This window comes from Perissodus microlepis, chromosome 23 (assembly GCF_051167445.1).
Source record: "Perissodus microlepis isolate ML-2025 ecotype Zambia chromosome 23, ASM5116744v1, whole genome shotgun sequence".
Classification (NCBI taxonomy): Eukaryota; Metazoa; Chordata; class Actinopteri; order Cichliformes; family Cichlidae; genus Perissodus; species Perissodus microlepis.
In genome coordinates this window covers 33,325,061-33,352,767 of record NC_140482.1, presented here as the reverse complement: position 1 = coordinate 33,352,767, position 27,707 = coordinate 33,325,061, and the positions used below count along the sequence as shown (strand labels likewise).

Genomic DNA, 27,707 nt, shown 5'->3' with positions numbered 1-27,707 from the left:
GGAAGAGTTCAGAGGTTCATGGATGTAGTGAAGGACATGGAGAGGGTCAGTGTGACAGGAGGAGATGGAGGCATGAGTGACTATGGGGACTGCTAAAGGAGGGAGTGATGTGTGTGTTTGTGTGTTAGATCTTATCTCAACATCACTGTTGCCATGGAAACTGCATAATGAGCTGAAGGTGCAGGACATTAGGCAGCTTGTTTGTATGTGTGATTGGTTCTGCTATTGATCCTTGAAGCTCTGTGAGACAGATGAGGTCATCTGAGCGCGGACCTCGGTGTCTCCAGCCTGCTCAATTCTCATGAAGCTGTTGGTAGGTGGAGAACTGACACCACCTGTAATTCTCCTGTAACCCTGAGGCCCCTCCCTGGGCAACTTAACCACCATCTGCACCCTAACCTGTGTGATCTTAATGTCTCGTATGATGATGTGGGGCAATGCCGGTATTCACCGACACAAATGTAACTGCATGCAATTCTCTAAAAACCAACAGCTTTTGGATTTTAAGAAAATTCCAGGTTTTCCAGGCCGGCCATGACACTGCACTGTGGTGACAGGAAACAGCTGCCACATACAAAGCTGTACCTGCTGGAGGTTGAACACCCGCGACGCCCCATCAGCAATCTGCCTCAGAAGAGCTGAAAGATGTTTAAAAGCCCAGCTGCTTCAGCTCAGCACTTTAACTAATAATCATCAATAACTAATTAATACTCTGATCAGTGATGATGCAGTTTCATGTCTCTTTTCTTTCCCCCACACTGTAAATAAAGATGGATGCAGATCAACGTATTCTCTCTAACGCTCAACAGGGGGCGACTGCTCTCCTGACCTCTGAGATCAGTTTCAGCTTTTTTGTTTGAGTATAGAGGGTTTTCACTTACATCACGTTCTGGGCGGTAACCCGCATGTGCGGCCATATTGGAGGCACTCTGAGGTAAACACTGAAATGGATCAATGTCCGAAACCACAGAAAAGCTCCTCAAAATGCGTTATAGATGCAAAGGCATACAGGGAAGGACTTGGTCCGCAGGAAAGGGCACAATATTTGTTTAAGGTTTATTGGTGGTGGTGCAGATCCATACGAGTTGGCTCCTTTGTCTTGGATCAATGACGACCCGAAGAGTCTTCTGTCTATTGCGTATCCTGATATCATCAACTACCTGGTTTTCTCGCCGAGCCTATACACAGGGGAAGACTTTAAATCTTATAAAAGTTTGGAGGCCTATAACCAGATGGTGTGTGGATGGGTGAGGGAGATGCAGTATCAAGTCATCAGCGACAGATGGCAGTGCTCTGGCCTGTAAATGCCTTGCTGGTCTCTCAGCACTAATTGGTCAGTTTAAGGAAACGCCCCATGGGACCAAAACCTCCAGGAAGCTCAAAAGATGGAGAGACTGAGAGAGGATGAAAGAGGAAATTAACAAGTTGACGAAGACTCTGAGGGATGTCTTCATCACATCATCTGTGGAAAAGTTAGGAAACAACTGGGATTAACAATTATTACTGAGAGCCACGAAGACATCATTGGAAGAAAAGAGGAAGACACAGTGATGAAGAACGAGCTTTAATTGGAACCACAGAGCATGCACCTGAAACAGCTTCTTCAGCTCTTTTTATAGCAGCACTTTATACACTCATATGATGCTTCATGGTTTTACATTCAGATGAGAGCGCGCCGATTTAGAAACATCACATGCAACAACACACGGACACGGGAACAGCAGGACGGACCGCCTCGTATTTACAGACCGATTGTTTCAGGATGTTATTCTTCTGAGCTCCTATCGTCCTCAAACCAACATTTACATGATGGAACGAATCAGCATACGTGATGTCATCAAGCAGCACACAGCTCTTTGATTACACCCCCAAAGCAGAGGGGTGTTTCCTATACACGGCTTTTCAGTCACAAGACATTAGCGTGCAAGCCACTGTCTGGGCCTGCCTGAAACTCGGGAAGTGATAAACACAGGTGTAGTGCTGCCAGAGGATCACTCCATCACTTTTTTCCAAGTGCAAAATAAAATATTCACTGTTAGCTTAATTAGGTGAAACTTAGTCATGGCTTTAAGTGGATCTGAGTGATCGTAGCTCAATTGGTCTGCACAAAAAAAAAAAAAATCAAGAAAAAGCAGCAGTCACAAGCATGATGTCACAAGCATGTGTCCATCGAGTGGACTGATGTCGTCACGGAATAATCGAGTGTAAGCTCAGGTTTTACCGTGAGCTCAGATCAGTGAGAGGAGGTTGAAGGAGGATCAATGTTTGTGACATCAGAGAGAACTCTGTTGATAGGAACAGTGCGAGCTCCATCGAGTGGACTGAGACTCAGGTGGAAACAGCTTTACATGAACAGACCAGGGACATCCCCGAGTTCACGAAGGTGCTGTTACTGTGACATGAGCATAAATATGGGCTCTGTTGTTTCTGCTGGCAGTTATTAAAGTTGATGTTACATATGTTAGGATTCAGACATTAATCTGATCAACACGGTCAGAGCTGCATTTTCACAGACATGTGTGCGGTGTGTATGGCCCTGGGAGAGAAAAAAGCTCTCTCTGTGTGCACACTGCTGAGAAAAGTCACACAGACATGTTTTAATTACAAACTAATTGTCATGCAGAGCAATGCATAACTGCAGTGTTTCAGCACAAGTGCAGTCATACAGCCATGGAATCTTGAGTTTAATAAATACGCAGCATCACAGGCCATAAAGCTAACATTTATGGACGTAACATGGTTACTATGTAACTCGGGTCGGATCTCACTGTGAATCATGTTCACGGTTTAGGTCAGCAGTTCTGCTCTCCTCTGGATCAATCCTGCCTCCGTCTAAGCTGCAGATGTATTTATAACCCTGACTTTAACTTTACTAAGAAAAATGTCTGAGTGAGAGAAGACACATCAGGGAGGATAGAGCTGCGAGCAGCATGGAAGAAGTGATGAAGACTTCATGTTCAGTTAGCCTCCGTGCTGAAACAGCGATAGAAGCAGAAAACGTGTGCATCAGGTGCACAGCGGTCATTAAACAGCACTACACCTGTGGTGATGAACCAGCTAAATGATGAGATAAACTTTAAAATGTGAGAGAAAAAACAACCACACCCCTCTGTGGTGACGTGGTTGTATGACATCCAATATATCAGGCAAGTCTTGAGCAATGTGCACTTGATATCACACAAGAATCCTGAATAAAACCAAAAGGGTTTTTTTTTTAAAACCAAATGTATTGCCCTCTGGTGGTCATAAAAGCAGAATGCAACTTTAAAGAGGACATGAAACGTTACACATATAAAGCATAATTTACATACAAAAACTGACAGATGTAACTCTGTCTGTGAAGCAGGATTTAACAAATAAATGCTTAAAGTTAAAAGTTGTTTAGAGCCATCTTCTGTCAGTGATGTCATGTGGTTGTCATTTGTGTTGCCCCTGGCTGCAACAATGAGTTTATGCTAAACTGAGGATATACTGTCCACTTTCACTGTCTGTCTCTTTAGCAGTAAGCGGCTCTTTGCTGTTTGGCTAGCTGCACTCAAATTGGAAAATCCATTAGCCATAATATTCGGGTATGTGTGGAGGAGAGCCTGTTTGAGCCAGGTGACAGGTGTGTACTTGACCTACACAAACTGATTTTTCTTCCTCTGACCAAGTGTACCAAGCAGCAGAATCAGCTGATGTGATCAGCGTTAATTTATGCAACAAAATAATTTCTGTTCCCAAAAACATCCAGACAGTTTACAACATAACAGCCCACTACATGCACAACAAACCACAAATGTAACTATTTTTTTTACTGAAGCACAACTGGGAATACCATCAGCACGTCTGCATCGAAAACAGGTGGATGTGAAAAAAACCCAAGAAAGTGGAGCCTCTGAGGAAGAGATGCCACACTTTTTGGTGACCCTTTGTTTCTTCCTCACATCATCTCACTGACTGGATTACTTCATATTAGAAGTGAGGAAAAGCAAAGCCCAAATACACTACCAGTTAAACGTTTGGACACACCTTCTTATTTAATGTGTTTTCTTTATTTTTATTACTGTTGACACTGTGAGAATCTACAGTGTCAACAGACGGTGGTGGTCATAAAAGCAGAATGCAACTTTAAAGAGGACATGAAACGTTACACATATAAAGCATAGTTTACACCACTGAGGCATCAAAACTATGAATAAACACATGGAATTATGTAGTAAACAAAAAAGCGTGAAATAATTCAAAAAATGTTTTATATTTTAGATTCTTCGTAATAGCCCCTTTGCTTTGATTACCGCTTTGCACACTCTTGCCATTCTCTCGATGATCTTCATGAGGTAGTCACCTGAAATGGTTTTCCAACAGTCTTGAAGGAGTTCCCAGAGATGCTGAGCACTTGTTGGTTCTTTTGCCTTTACTCTGCGGTCCATCTCATCCCAAACCATCTCCATTGGGTTTAGGTCAGGTGACTGTGGTGTCTGTGCAGGATTTATCAGGGCTCTAATCTGAGGTGCTGTTAACTTGTGATTTCTGAGCCTGGTGACTCGGGTGAATTTATCCTCAGCAGCAGAGATGACTCCTTTGTCTTCCTTTCCTGGGGTGGTCCTCATGTGAGCCAGTTTCATCATAGTGCTTGCTGGTTTTTGCGACTGCTCTTGGGGACACTCAAAGTTTTAGCAATTTTCCGGACTGACTGACCTTCAGTTCTTAAAGTAATGATGGACTGTTTCTCTTAGCTGATTGGTTCTTGCCATAATATGAATTCTAACAGTTGTCAAAGAGGGCTGTCAGCTGTATACCAACCTGACTTCTACACAACACAACTGATGGTCCCAAACCCATTAAGAAGGGTGAGACACAAATGAACCCTGACAAGGCACACCTGTGAAGTAAAAACCATTTCAGGTGTCACATCATGAAGCTCAATGAGAGAAGGCCAAGGGTTTGCAGCACTGTCAACAAAGTAAAGGGCGGCTTCTTTGGAGAATCTAAAATATAAAACATTTAAAGTTATTTATCAATTTTGTTTTTGCTACATTTGATGTCTTCAGTATCTACAATGTAGCCAGCTGACTGCATGGCTTGGTACACCCAACCTGATGAGGAAAAGCTGGATTGTGAGACTCCAGCTTGTCACTCTGGTGGCTCAAACAGGCTCTCCTCCACACAGGTCTCATTTCTAAAGTGCTTTACGAACCCGAATATTATAGCTAATGGATTTTCCCATTTGAGTGCAGCTAGCCTAACAAGTTTCAACAATCAGTTTAACATAAACTCATAGTAACACAACAATTAGTTTTTAGTTTTAGTTTCCTTATTTTCCTCTGCGTTATCAGTTCTGTCCTAACCTAAACTAATGTCTATTACCTGAAACCAACCAACCACATGCTGTCATGTTCCATACTGACAGAAGATGGTGCTAAACATATTTTTAAAACGTTATATTTCATCACTTATTTCTTAAATCCAGCTTTACAGACAGAGTCACATCTATGTCAGTTTTTGAGAGCAGGTCTCCATGATGGGAATTAGCCTATATATGTGGAACGCTTCATGTTCTCTTTAAGGTATTTCTTGATTCGTCCATGTCTGCTGCAGACAGTGGATTTTAACAGCAAAAAAAAAATGATCACGATGACCCTAATCCTGTCCTGTCAGAATATGTAATATTTTAAAAATTGTTCTCTTAAATCTCAGCAATCAGGGAACAACAAAAGTCTTTCTACCTCATACAGACTGAAAAGTCTTTTTAGAGATTAACCATCTGCTACAGATTGAATCATTTCATCTGTGGACGAGGCTTAAAAGAAATGGTTAGGGGGTTGGGGTCATAACAGATGAAGACCTCACAGAGTTAAACCAACCTGAATCACAAGGTGACCCTAAGCTGGATAAGAAGCTAAGAAGATGAATGTTTGGATGGCAGAATATGCAGGTTTATCCAAGAAAATAGAAACTTCGATCTGGTATTAACTTTACGGTTATATATGTCAGTTTAGCTGGTCAAAACACCACAAGTTGTCCATAATGTTGCTCTGAATCACTATCGTTGAGCTAAAAAACTTTTTAGCAACGCTACGTTAATTATCATTGGTGTTTCAGATGTTTCATAGAGATGTTGATCTCTGTGGACAATCAGGACATGCATAATCAATCAAGTAAGTAATCTTGTTTAACTGAAACATAAACTTTCTGTAGACAGAAATAAATAACTTTACTGTGAAGCCATGGCTTTAACACCATTTTCCATTCCGATTCTTTGAAGAAACATTTGATTAATATTCACGCACGTAAACCTTCGGCCATCTTTCGCACTTATAAAGCTCTGAAATAAAATCACCTAGTTTCTTTTTAAACCTAAACGTCTGTGACGAGATTTAATCTCATGTCGGTCCATTAGTAATAAGTACTATCATTCACACACAAAAACAAAACGCTCACAACCTCCACCAATCAGACAGCAGCACACACAAACAAACAAACATGCTGAGAATCACTATAGCAACCAAACCATCACACCAGAGAGGCAAGAAATATACAATCTGAATTCGACTGCCAACATGGCCGCCATCACAGAATCCATAACTGGAGGGGTTGGGTTCTGCTGCTGGGTTCTTATTTGTTGCAGGGTTATGGTTTGTCGCAGGGCTACGGTTTGTTGGAAGGTTAGGGTTTGTTGGAGAGTTCTTGTTTATTGGAAGATTTTTGTTTGTCGGAGGGTTCTTGTTTGTCTCAGGGTTAGGGTTTGTTGCAGGGTTCTTGTTTGATGGAGGGTTAGGGTTTGTCAGCGGGTTCAGGTTTATCAAAGGGTTCTTGTTTGTCGCAGGTTTAGGGTTTGTTGGAGGGTTCTTGTTTGTGACAGGATTCTTTGTTTGTCGCAGGTTTGTTGGAAGGTTCTTGTTTGTCATAGGGTTCTTGTTTGTTGCAGGGATCTTGTTTGCTGCAGGGTTAGGGTTTGTTCGGGTGTTTCAAAAATTTACTGTTTGAGTTTGTCTCTGTGCTTTGACTTTGAGCTGTTTATTGAATGAGTTCCTTTCTTCTTAGAGGCTCAACACAGTGGACAGCATCTCTTCGGCACAGATGGAGGTGTTCCTTTCTGGATCACAGAACAATTGGGTCAGTCTGTGTCAGTCTAAAGAAGTTTGTGATTGGATTCCTTCAGGATTAATACTGTCCTTTAGCCACAGCCTGAATCCTTTCTAAAGTTAAAGTCACTGAACAGGAAACTGAATGGGTGGAAGAGCAGAGGTACCTCAGCACCATCACTGACCAAAAACAGTGAGATCATCTGATAAATGTGAACAACACCTCTGTCTCTGTTTATAACCACTGAATCCATCCTTCTTGGGATGATTTCTTTGGATATCAACTTATCTCAAGAATAATAATAAAAATAAATAAATAAATAAATAAATAAATAAATAAATAAATGAATGAATAAATAATAATAATAATAATAATAATAAGGTCCTCTGTGGTGGGTTCACTTGGAAAAATAAATAGTTGCAATAGCATTGATGTCCTCCTAGACTCTCTGAGAGGTAAGATGTCTTTTTGTGGAGAGAAACTGTCCAAGTGTTGAGCTCCTAAACCTTGAGCTCATCATCTCCTGGGTGGAAACCTCTTCTCACAGCTTGTTGCTTGCATAGCATCATGCTCCTTGTTGCCAACCAGGTTTTGTGCCGTTAGTGACCAGTTTCAGAGTAAGGCTTTTATTTTGAAAGGTAACAGACTAATCTTTGAACCTCCGTCCCTGCAGACTCTTATAATAGTTCTCCTGCTCAGTCTGGTTACGGATCTCTCGATCCAACAGAACCAGTGCTGTCTTGCGCCTCATGGCCATCTCCCTGCGCTGAGCATCTGATGACATCTCTACCTGCTGGTGAGGTGGGCTTGAGGATATGGTAGGGTCGACAGTGGCGCATGGTGAGGCAGAGCGGCGTGGGTGGAAGCTGCTGCTGCTGCGGCTGGCCGAATCTCCTCGATTCAGGTTAGAGAGGTTGTAGGTTTCTCGTGGGTCTCCCCCATTGGATGCCCCCACCCACTCCCATGGGTTACCATTACCTGATGGGGGCTGGGCCTGGGGAGGAAGCGGGACTTGGACAACAGGATAGTGGGGTGCATGGGCATCCACTGTGATGATACCTGGCCCCTCCCGTGGTTGCTCAAAGGGGTGGCGGTAGTGTGGCGAGTCGGCAGCAGAGGAGATGGCAGAGCAGGTGGATGTGGTTTCGGAGGACTTCTCCCCAGAGGATGAGGACGGCAGGAGGCCCTGCTGCTTGGACATGGCAATGACTTGCATGAGTCGTGGCTGGTTGGCAGCACCACGCCCGGACGCCTCCCCGGTTGTTTTCTCCCGGATGGCGAGCCACTTGGCTCGGGTTAGGGCGCTTTTTGGAGAAACCGGTGGGGGTCCTGCTTCTGGGATCTGTGGGGGTCTGGGTGTTGCCACAGCTTTGGCCCCCCCTGGAGGTGGAGTGGGGTTGCGACTTGCGTTTGCCCTCCCGGCATGCACTGCAGGCTGGTAGATCGGGGCTTGAGAACCGCCATCGTCAGTCCCCACAGAGCCTACCTCAGAGCCGTCCTCACTGGTTTCGTGCTCTGCCTCGTCCCGAACACCCATACCTCGCATCTCCATCGACTTCTGCTTCCACTCTGACACCAGCTGCTGTGACCGCATAGGGTCCATGGGCACCTGAACAGCCTTCAGACGGCGCTGCACTGGCTGCACTGGCTGGACCGGCTGCACTGGCTCCTCAGAGGCATCGTTGGCCCCCAGTACACCATTTACATTCATGCTAGCTCTTGGCAGCGTGTTGCTGAAGGTCACCATGGTCTCCTTTCCCATGGGGCTTCGGGGAGCCAGCAGCTCTACATCCACACTGGCCCTCTTCAGACTTCCCATGGAGCCCTTCTCCCTCTGCAGGGGCCCCAGGCCATCCAGCCGGTCCATGGGAGCCGGAGCTGCCGCTATCTCATCGTTACTCTCTGAGGCAGAGGCAGGGCCTTTGTTATAGACCGACTCGTGTCCCCGCTCAGTCAGTGCTCGGAGAGGGTCCGCCTTTAGGGGTGGAGGAGGTGGGGGTGGAGTGATGTCATCAGATGATTTGAAGTTGGCGACAGCGTGAAGGGCCTGACGGAGGAGAATAAAATCTTGTGAGTGTTTGGAGAGTCACAAACCTCAAAAATACTCTGAAACCTGATCTAATCGTCAGATCAAACCTCAGAGACCAGCACCAAGATCTGTTACATTATTACCAACCTCTTCAAAAACAATCAAATCTCCCAGTTTCAACAACTGAGTCGGTGTCTTTGGATGATATTCTATTAAATCAGGCTTTGAATTATTTGAAAGTCTTAGCTGTGTTTTTCAGGCTGAATGATTAAAGCTGCCTCAGTGACCTTCTGTCTGTATTTTAGGTGCTGTTCAGATGTTTCTTTGTGCTGGCAGGTTTAATATTCCCTCATATTCAGTTGGATATTCAGCCCATCATCTCTTTGTGAAGCTCCTGGGCTGAAGCTTATTGGGTAAATCAAGATTTGAGTCACTTGGAGCTGCAGAGCTGTTGGTTTTTGATCTACCATCAGCCTCCGGTTTAAGCTGATGCAGTCGCCATGACAACACCAACACAAAGCCAAGTCCATGACAACAGCTGCAGACTCTGGAGCTCCATCAGGCAGAAACACACACCAGATGTGTCCTTTATCTCACCAGGTAGGCGGCGATGAAGGCTCCGATGAGGAAGCCCACATAGACGTCGATGGGGTGGCTACGATGCTGTGTGATCTGAGTCAGGCCAGTCAGCGCCGCAGCAATGGCAAATGCAAACACCAGCACGGGTTTGAGCAACTTGGTGCTGTCTGAGATGGTCGAATTAAAGTACATCTGACAGGAAACAGAAGCTAACATCAGAGAATGCCACGATACAGCAAATTCAACACATCTTTATCAAGACAAACAGAACTGAGCAGTACAAGCAGACCTGACACAATTTCCTAAAGATATTTTTTAAAATGTGAACATTGTTTATTCTTATTTATTTTTGTGTAAAATGAATTTATTCTGGGATGGAAAATTTAACTTTAATCCGAGTCTAAAATCAGCTTTTAATTTACATGCGTTAAAAGCAGCGTGGCCAACCCAGCGTTTCTGGGCTGAACCTGAACTCTGACCACTGGACCTAAAATCACACGAGCTTGTTTCTGTGGGAAGGTTTTCTTTGTTGCACTTACAGAAACATAAACAGCAGCAAACGCTGACAGAGTTGCATGCTGGGAAGGAAACGTCTTTCTGTAAGAAGAGGAAGAAAAAAAAAAAAAAAACATGCCTCAATGATCAGTCTGAAAACTTCAAACAGCGACACAAACAGGAAGTACAGCAAGCACCTCGCAGCCATGATGGCGTGCTCATCCTGCCCAGAGCAGATGTCTGTGGTGATGTAGGCATTCTTGTCACATGACACACCCGCCAGAGTATAGTTAGGTTTGCAGACAGTGAGGAAGAATGGTGCGTGGTACCCCGTGGACAGCTGGATGATGTCAGTGAGCAGCGCGGTCGCACACAGGCCAAACACGTGTACACCTGCAGGAACACTTTTGACATGTAAGACTGGTGGCAGGTCACAGGGTACAGACAGGTGGATGTTCAGCAGGTTCTGCAGACACAGTCATACCTACGAAACGGACCGTCCTCCTCAGGAAGGAGTTGAAACTGCAGCCGCCGGCGTTGATGCTTCCCTCAGCTCTGCGGAGTTTCAGACGGGACTGCAGGCAGTAGATTGCTCCTTCCACCAGCATAATCTGGGGCACAAAACAAATCCACCTCAGCAGCTTGAAGCAGGACAGGCTGACCCCGCCCACTTTCTACAACCACCAAACATGAAATACTAGTTTATGCACAGGTGGAGATGTACAGGTGAGGAAAGCAAAGACACCAAAGACTTCCAAACGTCTGAGGTATTTTCATTGTTCGTGAGGTCAGAATGGAGAGTCAGGGTACCCCATCAACCATCTAACCACACACCCACCCATCCACTAGCAACTAATCACTTACCAACTTACAAACACCTATTAAACCACTCAACAGTCATTGACCAACCACCAATCACCTATCCAACCAAACAACCAACCATCCACCAATCACTCATCCATCGACCAACCCTTCATTCAGCCGCTCAAAAACTAAACCACCCACCCATCAATCACATATACCAAGCATCACCTCCAGTCATCTTCTTAGCCTCCAATCCGACTAGGCAAGTGCATCATCACTAAAAACATATTCCTACATAATCAATAAATTCTAATAAATTATGGTACCGAAGCAGCGGGTCCAGCGAAGGCGAGGCTTAGAAGCATCAACAGTGGGATCAGCTCATCTCCTCCATCCACGTACGGCATACTCAAATCTCTGTCGTGGCACCGGAAACCCACTTGAGCCGGCTTCACCACATCGGTCAGCTCCAGGAAGTACAGCGACACCATAGAAGAAGCCACAATGGGCAGCTGCATGCAGAAAAACAGATAAACATCTGTTAGTGGGATCATGTGATCCTTGTCGACACGGCAGGAAGTGCTGCCAAAATGTAGCTCTGAGTTTACAGGTAGTGTAAACAGGAAGCAGAATGCTTTCATCGCTCTAGCCTCTGTAAGATAAGCTGACCTCTGTTAGTGAGTGTTCACCCAGTGTGATCGCAAGTTTCAAGTTTGGCTCAGTCATCTGGAAATCATGACTGAGCCCATAAACTCATGATGTCAGTGGGTTTTGTTTGTTTTGTTTTGTTTTTTACAGAGGTCCCAGCAGACACTGTCTCCCCATACACCTTCACAGGACCTGAGGTCAGCTGTTGCCCCCTGGTGGTCAGTAAAAAGAGTACAAGTGTAAGAGACCTCAGATTTTACGATTCAGGCCCAGAAGCTAAATCTATGTTTAGACTGTCTGAGGATCTGAAGCATCAGCGTGTGGTCCATGGGCTCTTCAGATGGTCACTGAGGATTTTCATCAAATACTCGAATTATATTGAAAATTATGTTAATTTGTTCAGGGTTTTTTTTTATCCTCTAAATGAAAATAATTTAATAATAATAATGGATTGCATTTATATAGCGCTTTTCGGGGCCCTCAAAGCGCTTTCCAAACAGTTCATGCAGAACTTTTATTAAATGAGTTGAATTAAAGCAGAAAGTCTGAAATTCACATGCTGTTTGATTTGAAAAATAGCGCGGTGGACCTGACTGTAGGTACGGTCCTCTGTGTCATGTGACCATTTGTTTGTTTGTTGCTCTCACCTCTACGAAGTAGAAACATGGCAGCAGAGTCAGACTGTCCTTTGGAGGTTTCTTCTTCATCTTCTCTGAGGGGGAGGATGTCATCATCATCATCATCATCCTCATCAACCTATACACGGACGCACACACACACAGATAGAAGCATTATTTCCTGATTATGAAAAAACAAACATTTGAGGCTGAACTTGTCCAATCACAACAGAGCTGCAGGAGGGGCGGTTCCACAGACAGTAAAAACATGGGGCACTTTATGTCAGAGGTATTGATGCAGCCAGCGGGCCCCTAAGTCTTAACTGGAGAGAGCCCGCTGAACCTCAACCTTCAGATCCAGACAATCTCGCACATTCCTTCTTCTTATGGTTCCCACGGAAAGAAGCTCCACTACGCTCAGGCAGGAACCATAAGTTTAAATACCAAGACTACCATAAGGATCTTTTAAAATGTCTGAGTTGCGCTTGCTCAAAAAAAAGAGCTGCATTCAGCGGTTTAAAACGAGACCAGTATCAGAGAAACGTCAGGTTCCACTCGCTGTACCTGGCCCGGTTGTGCATGACATACAAAAAAGATGTCTCCACCTTCACTCACCTGATAAAGCTCAGAAGATTTTTTGATCAGAGGTTCAGTAAGGAGTACGACGAGTACGCACACATTCCCATCGTTCATGATAATCAGCCGTACTCAAGATACAGATGCTCCCCTTATTGTTGGATTAATCAACATCCTACATGCAGGCGCATACCAGAAAATCCCCACCTTTGTTGTCTTTGACATGTGTGTGCAAGAGCATATACAAATTTGTGTATATATATATATATATATATATATATATATATATATAGACATAAATGCTCATCGGTTTTATTGCATCGCTCAGCCATCTTATTTTAGTTTCAATCTTCATGTTAATAGTTTCTAACTTGTCACAGAAGGATGGGAGCCTCTCCAGACATAACTATTAAGAGAATGTCTTACCAGAGGTTTCTGGAAATAATGTTTACTCTGCAGCTTGCCTCTAAAACAGCGACAAGTTTAGATTTAGTTTACAGAAGCGCTGAATGATGTTTCGCACTTTATCCCAATGATCGTTCTTATTAATATTTTCACCTTTTGTAACTTTCTCACTCAGTTAGTCATGGCTAGACATGGTGGACGGTATTGATGCTAAAAGGGCTGCTAGGTTTAAATGGGCCTGATAAAAGAGCCAGACTATTCACTTAAAGAAGGATGGGAGGGCAATATATTTCATTCCAATCTTAATTCTAAGACATGTGGGACAGAATAATAAAAAAAAAAATCAAGTTTACGGCGACCACTGTCATCTCAGATCCACATGGAGGTCTCATAATTGTTGACGGGCTCCTTCACAACACGTCTAGCGTGGTTCTGGTCATGCCACAAACTGGGATGATAAGTTTATAGAGAAAATAATCTTGTTAATTCCAGATTTGAACTTGCAGGAATTGATCCTGGGGGAGATTTAAACTGTGTAATAATACTGGATCAATCCAGTCATAAATCTATAAACCTAACAAAAAAGGCTAAGCTGCTTTCAACTTTTATGGAGCAGGTTGGAAGTGTTGACCTGTTTTTTATTCCCACAAGGTAGGTGTTTTTATTTCTTCTCCTCATCATGCATCACTCATATGGCAGAATAAACTGTTTCTTTGTTGACCAGTCCCTTGGTACCTAACCAGACAGAAAACCTTCAGCTGGTAGGGGCTTTTGTGAAATGATATCCCTCAAAAAAAAAATTTTTTAAGAATTCAATTTAAAAAAAAAAATCAAATCCGTCCTTCCGTTATCTGGGAAGCACGAACAGCAGTAATCGGGAATTCTGCTAAAATAAGATGAAAAATACTAAACTGGAGGAGCTCATTAGATCAGTATCCATGGTGGATGGTCAGTACTCCATCTCTTCTTATACTGAACCGTTTTAAAAAAGGAGGAGCCTCAAACCTGAATTCTGTCTTGACGCCAATAGGGGGCAACAACTGTCAACTTCAGCTTCTTTTGAGGTTTTATAGACATGTGATGTTAGCTTGTTCATCATTTTGTACACGTGACGGCGCAGGATCGTAAAGGGATCGAGATGACCCGGCTGGCATTTGACACATGTTAGCAGCAGCGCCAAGGTGCAGCTTTTATTTTGAAGGTGAGCCCTATTCATTTCCTGTTTTTCCCACAGTTTTCACATCAAGTCGTTAGCAAACAAACATGAAAAACTAAAGGTAACCATGGCAACCAATGCAGTCACTCTGCAGCTTCTTTGCAGCTGATTTTCTTTTATGTTTCCATAGCAACTACTGCTCTCTTACTTTCAATATGGCTGACAGTTCTTAAACTATCCAGTCGTTAAGTCTGACGTCACTAGCTGTGTCTGGGCCTAAACTCCGCTGCAGGTCCATATATCAAAAGATCACTGTGGCATTACTGAGAGTTGAAAAACTGTCTAAAGTCTTTCATCTTTAATAAAATGATCAGCGTTCTGCTCTACCAGGTGTACCAATTGAGTTTAACATCCAGGCATCCATGAAAACGGAATTTATGACATTTAACGGAGTTAGAAGTTAGCAGGAAGTTAGCTCGCAAGCTTCTATCTAAATACAATATAGCATGTCCTGACTGCGGGGTTTTGGAAACAAATTAAAACGTACAGCTCTGTTATCACTTCCAACATAAATGAAGACAGAAAACTAAACAGCAGTGATGTTTGTAGGGTTACTGAAGTTTGGCTAGCTGGTATATAATGATGTGCTACGTGACCGCTAGCGACACAGCTATGTTAGCATAATATAAACAAGCTAACTTTTTTTCCACTCGATAAAAGTTAACGTGAGTGTTCTCGGTGGTCAGAAACAAATGTAATCGCATGGCAGGATGCTGTAAAAGGACCAAACTTCAGCCAGGAGAACAACTGAGATAATCCATCCACAATACGAGGTTAGTCATTCATATACTGCTGCATGGGCTGGGCTGTAGTTACATCCTAAGGTTTTAAAAACTGAGCTTAAATAAATGATTAGCGGTAATAAAAGCCGAGGGAGGTCAACAGTGATCACTGACTGTTTTAGGAGCTTTTTGAGATTAAATAGAAGAAAATACAAAACATTAAACATGTTAACAACACAAAAGCCATATTAAACGCAGACTACTTTAGGCCCGGAAGTAGGATTCATCACGTCATCACTTAACAACCGGATAGGTGTAAGACGTCCTACGAAAACCCTCCCACCAAGTTTGCACCTGAATGAAATGAGCTAGGTAATTTCAGTCACACTGTTTCAAAATGGAGGATTTTCTGTAGTAGGAAGCTGCACACTGATTGGCTCATGAGTTTTCAATCATAAGTCATTAGACAAGCAGATGCGCCACATTCCCATGTCTACTTTTCTGCAACAGTGGAAACTGGACTTTAGAAAGTAGTGGGCGATGCCATCCACGTTCCCAGCGGTTCTCGTGACCTTTAAAGAATTTGACCCACCAATCCTGAGCTAAAGATTCAAACACAATGACCAGTCAGCTTAAAGACACTGACTGTCTGTCCTCCTCGTCTGCTCGCCGTTTACAGTCATTGTGAGGTCGTGGACGTGACCTCGCAGACCAGCGGGAGAGCTGCGATCTGGAGGAGAGGAGGAAACTTATCCATACAAACTTCTGACGAAAGAAGCGACTGTTTCTGCCCCCTGCTGGCAGTCAACAGCACAGCAGTCAAACTTCAAAAGAAGCTCAAGTTTACTGCTGTCGCCCCCTAGTGGCATGGTGTGGGCGGGATTAGCGCCTCCTTTACACCTCCACCTCAGAGGTTGGAGTGATAAAATCCCACTCAGGGATCCATTCAAGAAATGAAACGTTAATGCTTCAGCATGTGGTGCCAGAACTCTGACACACCTGAGTTTACTAGAAGCAAGTGATCACATGACCACAGGAAGCAGCTGGACACCGGCTTCTCGGACCCTCCCCCTCACAACACAGACGCCCTCACACCTGTGTTCAGTCATTTCAGAGAACTCCACTGAAAATCAGTCTGAAGACAATCAGCTGCACAAAGGAAGCTCTTCATCATCATCACCCTGACACACGTCACATTAATGCCATTTAACAGCTGACCAATCAGTATACAGAGGTCCTCCACCCACTGATGGAGCCGTGCGGACAGACAGACAGGTGGAGGTGCAGCAGGACCGGAAACTGAACAAAGCAGTCCGGATTTTGCACCTCTGCAGCAAAACACACACACATACACACACACACACACACAGTATCACCTCTGAACATCCACCCGCTCTGGATCCCGTCAGCAGAACCGGAACCTTGCTGCGGCTCGGTCTCAGTCCGGTTCCGGTGGGTTCCGTTTCCTGCAGAACAGCGCAGAGACGTCTGTGTGCGGGAGGAACCTGCTGCGGTGTGTGTGTGTGTGTGTGTCAGGGTGGGCGGGGCAGAGCGAGCTGTGAAACGTTCCTCGTGCGTGTTGCTGTCAGGTGATCGGAGCCTAAAGGGTTAAACTTTGGCGCTGTTTTTAACCCTTCACGCACCTGAAACGTCACAGAGACAAAAACACGTGATTCTGCCTTTTTTTTTCTAATCGCCTGAAAAAGCAGCTGAATGCAGGCTGTGGCGCCCCCTGCTGGGACAGGAGGGAGGGGGGAACATGCTTTTCCCCAGAGGAACCCAAGACAGTCACAGACAGGGAACACTGGGAGGGCTGAAGCTCACCTGCAGCAGGTGTTACTGGCTGAACGTTCTTCTGAAGGCTGGTGTTCTTTAGCTCATTCACAATCATTTCCAGTTTATTAATATTAAATCCTGAATTCAGACACTGTGACCTGAACAGAGAACATTTTCTTACAAATATCCATGTGGATGGAAGAGAGATAAGAATTTTTACCGACAGGCTTCTCTTCATCATTATATGTGATCACACACACAGAATTAAACCATTACTAAATATGTAGTTTTGTACTCAGGAAAAGGCGGTTGTCTGTGCTCCAGGTTCAACCTAAACAGAGGAGCAGGTCCACCACAGGGGGGTGCTGTTTCAGATCTGCTGTCATGATGTGAAAACTGAACTTTGAGTCCTCAGAGTGGTGACTACATGTTTGCATTACCTTTCACTGTGTGTGTGAGAGAGAGAGTTGAGTGAGAGAGAGACTTTAAACTGTATTCTCCTATTTTTACCTGCAGCTGGAAATGAGCTGGATAAAAAAACGTGACTGAAAGAATCTCTCTCTGGTTGATGCACCTCTACCAAGCAGAGTGATGGGCAGACGCAGGTGCTCAGTGCGTCACCTGACAGGTGGTTATGATCAGCTGAGAGAAACCGTGATCACAGGTGTCTGTAAAGTAATTTCTCCCTTAAAGACATTGTGTACACGATGAACCCACCTGACACTTCCTGCAGCATCACTTCTGTTCCCATGGAAACACCCGATGACCCATTTGTTCCATCAGCGTGATGTGACATGGATGAACCAGCGCTCTCAGGTGTTCGGACACAAAAACAGAAACACCTCGTTCAGTTTGGTTGGCTTTATTAGAAAAATGCTGTTTATGTACAAAGTGCAGCTCCAACGATCAATCGGAACTGGATTCAGTCCCTGTGCCTCACACAGAAACTGGTCTCATGAAGCCGGTTCTGAGCTGGATATTAAAGACCATTTTCAGGAACCTGATTGGTCAATAGGTTTGGGATGTGAATAAGCTCCACAACAACAGGTGATGAAGTGTCACCACTTCAGGTGAACGTGGGCGGGATCCTCCTCCACAGACCGCCACACAGACAGTTCTTAATCCAGCGCTGCTCCCATTGCTTCATGGCGTTTGTCTTGTTGGGCGAACGGAGCATCGTCACGCAGCCGCACCTGAAAGAGGCGGAGCTTAGTGATGTCATTATGAAAGTGGAACATGTGACATCGCTTCCCACGGACTCACCTGGTGCAGGCTTTGCTCTCCTCGGTGGGACAGACGCCCATGTGAACACAACGCAGGTTATCCATCCTCTGGGAGCCAGGAGTCCTGCGAGCACACACAGAAACACACAAGTTACCGTCAGCACAGTCACTGGTACCTTCTCGACTCAACCTGGTTTTGTTTGTTTTCCATTAGAATCCAGTACCAAATAATGTGTGTGGGGTTGTTCTAGGAACTCGGCTGAAAGTCCTGTGACATCATTCGCATGTGACACAAACAGAGGAAGACGTGGAGGCAATGGTGTATCTGCTGCTAGGTCTGTGGCGTTGTTCTTTGTGCAGCCGTGTTCCTCATTGCCGGGTTTCAAAAACGGCGGTATTGATTTTCATGAAGGAGACGCTCTCATGACTCATCGAGTGACGCCACTGACTAGCCAATTGGTGGCATGCAGGCTGCTGACACCTGAGATCGCTTGGAACCCTGGCCAGTGGGTACTAAATTAGTACCTAGTAGCAGGTACTACCACCTAATGGAAAATCGTAAAAACCGAGCCGACCCGAGTAGATTCTAAGGGAAACGGCAGTTATGGAAAGCTGCAGGCTCAGGTGTGCATTACCTGTTGAACACCTCCAGAGGTGTGGGCGGGGCGTTGCTGGGCAGGGACGAGGCCTTGCCAAACTGCAGCCTGAGTGGGTGCTTGCCCTGGAGCTTCACCATCACACCGTCATTGACGGGCAGCCAGTCCATGCTGGGCACCAGCAGCTGGCTCGGCAGCAGGCAGCATTCGTCGATCAGACTGTCGTCGGGGTCCTGGGGGGCGCCATCATCCCGTGCTGAGTGACAGAAAATGGGAAACTGTTTAGTAGTGGTGACAGCTGAAAACTGCTTCAGCCTCTCTTTGACCTGAGTTCAAGCTTCTCTCGTGCTGAGCTCAGCAGGATAATTGTTTTCAGGGCTCAGGTGAAGTTGATGGTGACAAAGAGCACACGTCTGTGGTTCTGGTCATGCCTCAAACTGGGATGATAAGTTCATAGAGAAAATCTTGTTGATTCAAGATTTGAAATCACAGAAATTGATCCTGGGGGAGATTTAAACTGTTTAATAAATTTAAACCCAGGGCAGCTGTGGCTACAACTGTAGCTTGCCTCCACCAGTGCATGAATGTGAGAGTGAATGAATAGTGGAATTGTACAGCGCTTTGAGGGCCCCGAAAAGCGCTATATAAATGCAATCCATTTTTATTATTATCATTATTATTAATAATAATGGATCAATGCAGTCATAAATCTATAAACTTATAAAATAGGCTAAGCTACTTTCAGCTTTATGGAGCAGGTTGGAAGTGTTGACCCCCTTTTTTTTTTTTTTTTTTTTTTTATTTCCCACAAGGTAGGCATTTTTATTTCTCTCCTCCTCTCACTTGTATGGTCCAGATGTTCATCCAAGTCTCAGGAGCAGCAGGGAGGATTTCATATTTCAGGAATCAGTGGAGCGATCTGAGGAATCCTTCCAGAGTGACAACTGACCTGTAGCAGCAGCTAGCTGTGAGTCTGAGCTCAGGATTATTTACAGTTTCCATCTTACTGTCAGTTTTACCTACAGAACACCTGTTGCCAAATGCATTGATCCGATTGGTCAGATCTGTTTATTTCCATGTGAAAAGAACCCAACAAAAACAAACAGTAAATTAATTAAGAACAATTTGCACGTGGCGGTGAGTGAGGGCCCGTGCCATTCTAGTCTGATCTGCTCTGAGGCTGATGGAGGCTTTCATCCAGTTCTCTCTACACTACACATGGATGATTAGATGTTTTCCTCTTTGCTGGATGCTTCATTCTCCTCAAAACTGCTGATGGAACTGCATGGTGTTTGCAGTCGAGGACTTCCTGTTTCACTCACGTTTCAATCACCTGCACACCTTTGACCTGATTCACTTTAAACAACCATGATTGAGGGAAGACTAACCCGAAACCTCAGATTAAAGCTGATAACCTTTGACTGAACGTGAGAGGACCTGAGGTCAGATAAAGTGGCCCAGTCCTGACCCGGAGTGTGTTGCTTACAGCAGAGCCACAGCTTGGTGAGCAGCCTGAACAGCAGCAGCATGCTGTCCTGGTTGTCCGACGTGGCAGTGAAGGTGGGCAGACAGCCGGGCTTCAGCAGACCCCAGATCCGGATCATCACCAGCATCTCCCTCAGCATCCCCAGAGATGCCCCGTCCCGCATGAAGCCAAACCCGGGCCGGACCATAGAGCCCTATGAGAGCAGCATACATAAACCCGGGGTCAGAGGTCATCAGCCAAACATGATGAGTTCTACTGAGTTCTGCTTCCTGGAGACGAACTGATTGATCTACATCTGATTACAACTTCTGTTTCATTGGAATGGTTCCGAGTCACTCCTCCTAACCTGGAATAAGGTGTGCGCATCGCCACCTGACTTCATTTACCTGGTTGGGCAGGTTGGCGAGCAGGTACAGGACGAAGTCTCCCACCCACTGGATGAGCTGCTGCAGAGACTGCAGAGGAGGACCATCCAGTACAAACTCCTCCGTCTTCAGGTTGATCATCACCTTATCGATATCTGAGGAGACATGGAGCCATCAGCCACCACCCACACATGATGGGTCACCACCGCCACCTGCGGTCTCACCTGTGTCTGTGTTTTTGGCGCAGATCTCTGTCAGTCGGTCTCCAGGACTCTTGTCCGGCGTGTTGAGGACATGAGGCCTCAGCAGAGACTTGAGGGTGGAGCTGATAGCAATAAGCAGCAGCTTGGCATGGAAGTCACACGCTCGAGCCGCTGTCGCCGTGGAGAGTTTACAGAGAGAAGCCTTCACTGCCACAATGCGTGTCGCCAGAACCTGAAGCAGAGAATGGCAGAGGGGAAGTCCTCGAGCCAGAAACATCAGAAACACCCCTTCCTGCGTTCTGCTGACTTTCATCATCTCACCTGTCCTGCATTTTCAAATTAATGGTAAATAATTACTGGGACATTTAATAATGCTGAAAGCATTCTTACAGCACCCTGTCTAGGTGCAGAGGAAGAAAACCCACGGTTGGGTTTCTAAAGAGTGTGAGCGCAAATTGCCTCCTCTTCATGTTCCTCCATCTACAAACGTTTCACTGCTCGTCCAGACCAAATTTAAGACTTTTTTTGTGCTGCCTGGTCCTAACCACAGGGACTACTTCCTGTAGTCTGATAAAAACCTGCTACTGTGATTCTGCCTTTGTGAAGCTGATGAGTGCTAACAGCTTCAGCCCCGTTCAGTCACTGAATCTTCCTGATTCATGAAGCAGAACATGAAGAGCAAGACAGAAAACTAAACAGCAGTGACGTTTGTAGGGTTACTGAGGTTGGGCTTGTTGGTATATAATGATGTGCTACATAGTGGCTAGTAGGGATGGGTATTGTTTAGGTTTTATCCGATACCGGTGCCAAACCGGTACTTTTGAAACGGTGCCGGTGCTTAAACGGTGCTCAAAGAATGGAGAACAGAAACTTTGTCCAAAAACCTCTCATGTTTAGCTGTTTTTTTGTAAAAAGATAACAATGTTAGCCTTTTCTGCAGCTAGAGGGCATATATGGTATCACTCTTGGCTGGAAGCAGTGCTTAAACAATGGAAAAAACACAAACTTTGTCCAAAAACCTCTCATGTTTAGCTGTTTTCCACTTTTTCTTTGGTCATTTTAGCCTGTTTGGCCAGGGTGAAGGGAGTATCTGCCATCAAACAAGAAGACAGCCACATGTAACTACGACGGTGTTTGCTAGTTCACCATACGTGCATTAATTTAATATCGTGGTTAGCCTACTCAATGTAAATTACACACGAACATTAAGCTACTCGCCCAGAGAAGAACGGCTGCTGCTGCCATCATCATTTCTGCTACACTGGCAGGGCTAGGGGCCAGGACTCTCCTCTTCGGGTTTTTGGGGGATGTTGCTAACTCCGGTCCGATAACAGGCACCACGCCCGCAGTAGATGTGCTAGGTGTGAGGTCTTGCAGCAAGCTATCAAATACGGTGCATTTCTCGGCTTTTAAAAAAACGCTATGCGTCGCCAGGTGTTTCATCAGATTTGAGGTGTTACCTCCTTTGCACAGTATCACCTTAAAGCACTTGTTGCAGGCTGCTGAGTTTGCATCTTTTGCTGTGTAGTACAGCCAGACTTTTGACCGCTTCGCCTTGGGCATTTTTAATCTGTAGCTCTGCTCTAAAAGAACGTACGTACCTGGGCCCGCCTACTATCCTTAGAAAGGTAAAATGATTGGCTAGAATCCAAAGTGTATGACATCTCAGGAAAGAAAAGCCCCAAAATAAAGCACCAAAATGTGCACTGCTTTTCGGTCTGGTTACTACCATTTATGTCAGAACCGGTGCCCGGTACCCATCCCTAGTGGCTAACTACACAGCTACAGTTAGCGTACTATAAACAAATTAGCAGAGTGAAGCTGGAGGATGAATGCTAACTTTTTTTCTCCACTTGATAAAAGTTAACCCGCGGCTTCCCAATGGTTAGGGACAAATGCAATCGAATGGCAGAAAAAAGATGCTGTAAACGGACCAAACTTCAGTCAGGAGAACAACTAAGATAATCCATCCACAATACGAGGTTAATCATTTACATACTGCTGCAGGGGCTGGACTGTAGTTACATAGTAAGGTTTTAAAAACTGAGCTTTAAAATGAATAGTGGTAATAAAAACCGAGAGAAGCCGACAGTGATCACTGACTGTTTTTAGGGTCTTGTTGAGATTAAATAGAAATAAAACATGTTAAAAACACAACAGCCTTAATAAACAGCAGTTTGGACCCAGACGCAGGGTTAATATGTCATCACTTTAAGACCTGGCCTTGTGGTTTTCTCCCAGCATGCTTTGCTGACCTGCTGCAGCGCCTGGTTCTGCCTCATGTACTCTTCATGCAGCTTCTCCACCAGGTTGTGCACCATGCTGGGCTGCACATGCAGCAGCACGTCCCACCAGTCGTAACCCGTCACCATGCAGTACTCCAGCAGGAACAGCAGGTGACGCAGCGTCGTGTTCATCTCCAGCACCTGGCCCATAGAGGGCGACACACGCAGCATGTGGAGCTGACGAGAGAACAAACAAACAAACAGATTTCAGAATGATTCAAAGCGGCAACTGTCCAGATGTCCATCGACTCGTCCTCGGCTCACTCTCTGGAGACCTTATTTGGTTGTTTTGCTTTCAAATTTCTTATCTCACATTTCTCATCAACCCGATTGAGTTACTTCACACAGAAGTCATGTAGGTTACGGAGATGTCAGGATTCCAGAGGAAACAGTTTCTCTGCTAAATTAATCGATTGATAAGAAACCGATCGATCTGATCTCTGATTGTTAACGTGTGGCGTATTATTGATCTGGGCTGAACCAGAACCCAGCTGTGTGTCCTCACCTTGCCGTGGTTGTCAACTCCAGCCAGAGCCAATGAGGTCCAGGAGAACTGCAGGGCCTTGAAGTGGACGGTGGGGCCGGCGGTTCTCTGGCGCTTGATGGCCGACTCATCTCCAGGGCGCTGTGCCGAGGAGGCGCCGTAGAACACGCCCATGGTGTGGAGGGAGAGGCGGTGCAGGATCTGGATGCTGCCATCATGAAACGCCAGAGCCAGACCTGAAACCACAATGACATGAGATGGTTACAACAAAGTCCTGCCACCATCTTTAAAGGAAGCCAGATCAACCTTTAACTTCAGGGGTCAGCAGGGTGTCAGACCTGACGGTCCAGAACAAGCATCGCGGTTTAAGATTTGGTAATGGCCCAAAATAAAGTTCACCAGGTAAACGAAACACAGTGACATTACAATGAGGTCAATGTCTGAGGCTCCTCCCACCAGTGCTGTGAGCAAACACTATGCCGTAACAGACATGCCATGCCCACAATGACTGTGATTGGCCCGTTTAGTACTCTGATTTCCTCCTACACATTTCTTCTTCTACCGCCATTTTTTCAAATCAACACGAGAACGATCACCCCGACCACAGAAACTCTGAGCTTGATGAAGGTGCTTCGCAGCACGCGTGTACACCTCCCTGAAGAACAACCAGCCATTTCCAGCTCTGAGGCTCACCGAGTCCGGGGCAGAACTTCAGTTCAGTGTTGGAGATGGAGATGGGAAGCTTGGGCAGAGCGACAGCCGACACACGCTCCAGGTCGCTGGTGGTCGTCAGGATCCGCCATTTTAGGATGGTCGGCTGCTTCTCTCCCACTGTCAGAAGAGGTCAAATAAAGAAAGTCAGGGCATTAAATACAAAAGGTCAGTGGTCATGAACACACACACACACACACTCTGATTCTTAAAGCCTCTTGTTACTATGCCAACCATTAGCTGGCTGTTACATTACTTCCTGCCTGGTGCTGGGTTTTCTTACCCACAGGCGAACAGTGCTGGAAGATATTATTAACAGGAAGTCCCTCCTTCCTCAGAGACCAGCACTCCACGATGCTGCCATTCTGATTGGACGCACACAGCAGAACCTGTAAAGCACACACTTTCTCTGAGTTCTGAAGGTCCCGGTGGTCTCGGGTTTAATGGTCACACTTGTCTTATTGATCTGACTGTGCACACGATTAGCGATTTGACTGGTCACACTGGTCTTACTTGCTCAGAGTTCTCCCGGGTCAGGAACTTGAGGTGGGTGACAGCGGGGTACTTCTCCCTCCTCAGCGGGTCGGTGGTGCAGCGCAGGAAAAGTGAGGGCAGCAGCTCAGTGTCAATGCGACATTTCTCACTCACCACACTGACCACCACCTGAAAAAAACAAAGGTAAAATGTCAGGTTAGCATAAGAGGTGAGAGCCCCTTGGTAACGCCAGCATCTTTCGTCCTTACCTTGTAGAACTGCACAGGCGAGGAGCTGCTGCCATCTGTGGCAGCCACCACAATGTTCCCTCCTCCGGTGAAGGCGATATCGGCCAACGCCACGCGCCCTCTCAGCCGGCACAGGCTCTCGCTCGCCGTCAGCAGAGCGCCGCCTGGCTTCAGCAGCGACACAGTCACCAAACCACTCACCGTCACCGCCAGCCAGCCCTCCATCGGCTTACCGCCAAACAGCGTTAGGGACGGTGAAAATTTCACCCGTGAGAACTTCTCCCCGAAGTTTGTGGAGCCAGACTGAAGCAAGAGGAGAAGAGGAGGCAGGGCTTACTCAACTGGTCTCAGTGAGTGTTAAGACACAGAGCTATCACTGCAACGAGCCAGCAGGTGTGTGCACATGTGTGGGCAGCTATTACCATCTCCACGTGCAGTGCCAGCTTGACACCATTGTGCAGCCAGCTGAGAGCGATGATGGGGTCTCCGTCTAGCGAGCTCGACAGGACGCTCTCCCAGCTATTCACCAGGTGATCTGACATCGACCAGCATTTGATCTGCCCGTCGCCGTCTGCAGACAGCAGCCGTGAGCCTGCAGCACGCGCAAACACACATACACACGTCACTTCCTGTCTCTCTCAGCAGAACGTGACACTGCAGCATGTACTTACATAAAGCAGGAGAACAGCAGCTTCTCCTGCTGGCACAGTCTGAACAGCTTATAGCCAATCAGATTCCAGACCAATAACAGTCAATCAATCAGCTGAGCTCCTCTCCAAAACATTTAACTGAAGTCTCACCTGATTGGTCCCACTCCAGACAGGAAATGACCTCAGTGTGTCCAGAGTTGATGGAGAAAACATCCCAGGGGTGCTCAGTGTCGATGATATGGATCATGTGACTCACATCTGGAAAACAGAACATCAAGTTCAGCGTGTGTTTGTGTGTTCACCTGTCTGTGTGTGTGTGTGCGTGTGCGTTTGTGTACTCTTGTCGTCGTCCTCACTCTTCAGGTCTGTGGTGAAGGCCACGAGGTTCCTGCAGGACCAGGAGCAGACCAGCGGGATGGAAGGGCAATGCGTGCTCTTCGGACGCTTCTCCCACTCACACACATAGGCCAGTTCCATGATTCCACCACAGAAGAAGAATCTAGATCCCAGGTGGATGTGTCACCTAAAAAACAGACCAGTCAGCTGCTCTAATCACTTAAACACCGATTACTGACCTGTTTGTGTGGATAGAGCAGAGATGAACATGAGTGATCAGACCTCTGCCTTACCACTACATGTGTCAGACAGATGCATGAGCCACGGGCTCTCCAGTGCCACCTTTACCTGAAGTAGTGGAAAGTAAAACTTTCAAAGGGGACAGCACTACAGATAAGTGAAAAAGCAAAGCACAAGTAGAAGGACAAAAGAAAGAAAAGGAACACACATGCAAAGAAGAAAGCTCTTAAAACATGTGGTTGTCCACACTGGACTTTCATCAAATCAACAAAGATGCACAGAAAAGAAGGTCAGACACCAACTAGGGAGAATAAGAAGGACAAAGGGGAACAACACTGTAATCCCGTATGTAGCAGGTTTATCATAGAAGCATCCCAGTGTACTTCAGACCCAGCCACACACTCAGACACAAACTGTTTCATCCCAAACACAAACTAAACAACAGTGTATGCTGTGCAGTGCCGTGCTGCAAGGAAAGCTCAAGCCTGTACACAGAAGAGGGACTCAGCTGTACATCTGCATCTAAAAGTCAAAGGTCACTCTTTTGAGGATGCCAATGTTCACATTTCGGACAGAGAAGAGTGATGGTTAGTGAAAGAAGCATCTATGTCCACTGTGAACGAACATCTTTGAACAGAGGGTGGGGTTTACAAAACCGACTATTTCCACCCAGATTCACACCTTGGCTCAGGTGTCCTCAACAGGTCACACGATGGGCTGGGGCAACATCTCACAGTGGTTTCACCATTAAACCCCACTGATGGTAATGAGCTCCACCTTCTTTCATACCTTGGTTCTGGTGTTGACTCACGTGATCACTAGTGGGTAAATGACCCAGGATCACCTCTAATGGGGATTAAACACCTGGGACCCTCCACCTTAATTTGTAGAACTGAAGAAGCCTGTTGCACGAAACGTCTTTACAAACTTAAAGCAGTTCAGCTGCTTCTTTTTCAAATTGAACATCAAACTGTTCACCCAGGCCGTGCCAAATAACACCATAGTCACAGTACTCAAAGTACTCAGTCACAACAGTGAATGAGCAGCCGCACTAGCCTCTAGCGTTAGCTCACCTGAAGGTTTTCCGCTTCTGTCACGCAGATGAGAATGAAAATTAGCCGTTTTCCTTTTCCTGTTTTTAAGGCTGTTTAATATTAACTTAAAGTAATTAAAACACCAAAACATTGAAACACCAGACTTGAGTTAAACTCAGCGCTTTTTGCTTGCTGCTGTTAAAAACAAACCGCTCTCTGTTAAAAGGACGTGGGGACCCCGTGGCTGCCTCTACAGCTGCCTGACTATAAAACACTGACGGCACCTCGAAGCTCTACTCAAACAGCGTCACGGCGAGACGTTTAAGCCACGTGTCATATAAACGTGTTTGTCTGTGAGATGACTGATATAACCTCTGTGATCAGTTTGATATCGGCCCTGTGCGACGAACCGGCTGTTTATCTGACGGGCGCCGCGG

At 45.8% G+C, this 27,707-nt stretch overlaps 2 protein-coding genes across 4 annotated transcripts; both read right to left on the bottom strand.

Moving 5' to 3' along the window:
• Positions 1-1,548: 1,548 nt before the first annotated feature.
• Positions 1,549-16,766, bottom strand: plppr3b (phospholipid phosphatase related 3b). Its single transcript, XM_084921745.1, has 8 exons — positions 16,536-16,766; positions 12,271-12,379; positions 11,302-11,487; positions 10,656-10,782; positions 10,369-10,564; positions 10,216-10,273; positions 9,695-9,868; positions 1,549-9,115 (listed from the first exon to the last, which is right to left on the bottom strand). The coding sequence occupies exons 2-8, from the start codon at positions 12,373-12,375 to the stop codon at positions 7,715-7,717; spliced, it is 2,247 nt and encodes a 748-aa protein (XP_084777871.1). The 5' UTR covers positions 12,376-12,379; positions 16,536-16,766; the 3' UTR covers positions 1,549-7,714.
• A 1,015-nt stretch (positions 16,767-17,781) lies between these two features.
• Positions 17,782-27,669, bottom strand: med16 (mediator complex subunit 16). Of its 3 annotated transcripts, none has more exons than XM_084922442.1 (16): positions 27,310-27,669; positions 26,017-26,183; positions 25,811-25,918; positions 25,433-25,602; positions 25,032-25,313; positions 24,802-24,951; positions 24,572-24,677; positions 24,271-24,408; positions 23,599-23,813; positions 23,064-23,270; positions 20,830-21,040; positions 20,627-20,760; positions 20,241-20,433; positions 18,794-19,010; positions 18,199-18,282; positions 17,782-18,128 (listed from the first exon to the last, which is right to left on the bottom strand). In XM_084922442.1, the coding sequence occupies exons 2-16, from the start codon at positions 26,135-26,137 to the stop codon at positions 18,002-18,004; spliced, it is 2,463 nt and encodes an 820-aa protein (XP_084778568.1). In that variant the 5' UTR covers positions 26,138-26,183; positions 27,310-27,669; the 3' UTR covers positions 17,782-18,001. The 3 variants fall into 3 exon arrangements, with proteins under 3 accessions (XP_084778568.1, XP_084778566.1, XP_084778567.1); XM_084922440.1 differs by having other exon boundaries at positions 25,999-26,183; positions 27,310-27,668; XM_084922441.1 differs by lacking the exon at positions 27,310-27,669 and adding an exon at positions 26,290-27,293 and having other exon boundaries at positions 25,999-26,183.
• Between the last annotated feature and the right edge of the window lie 38 nt (positions 27,670-27,707).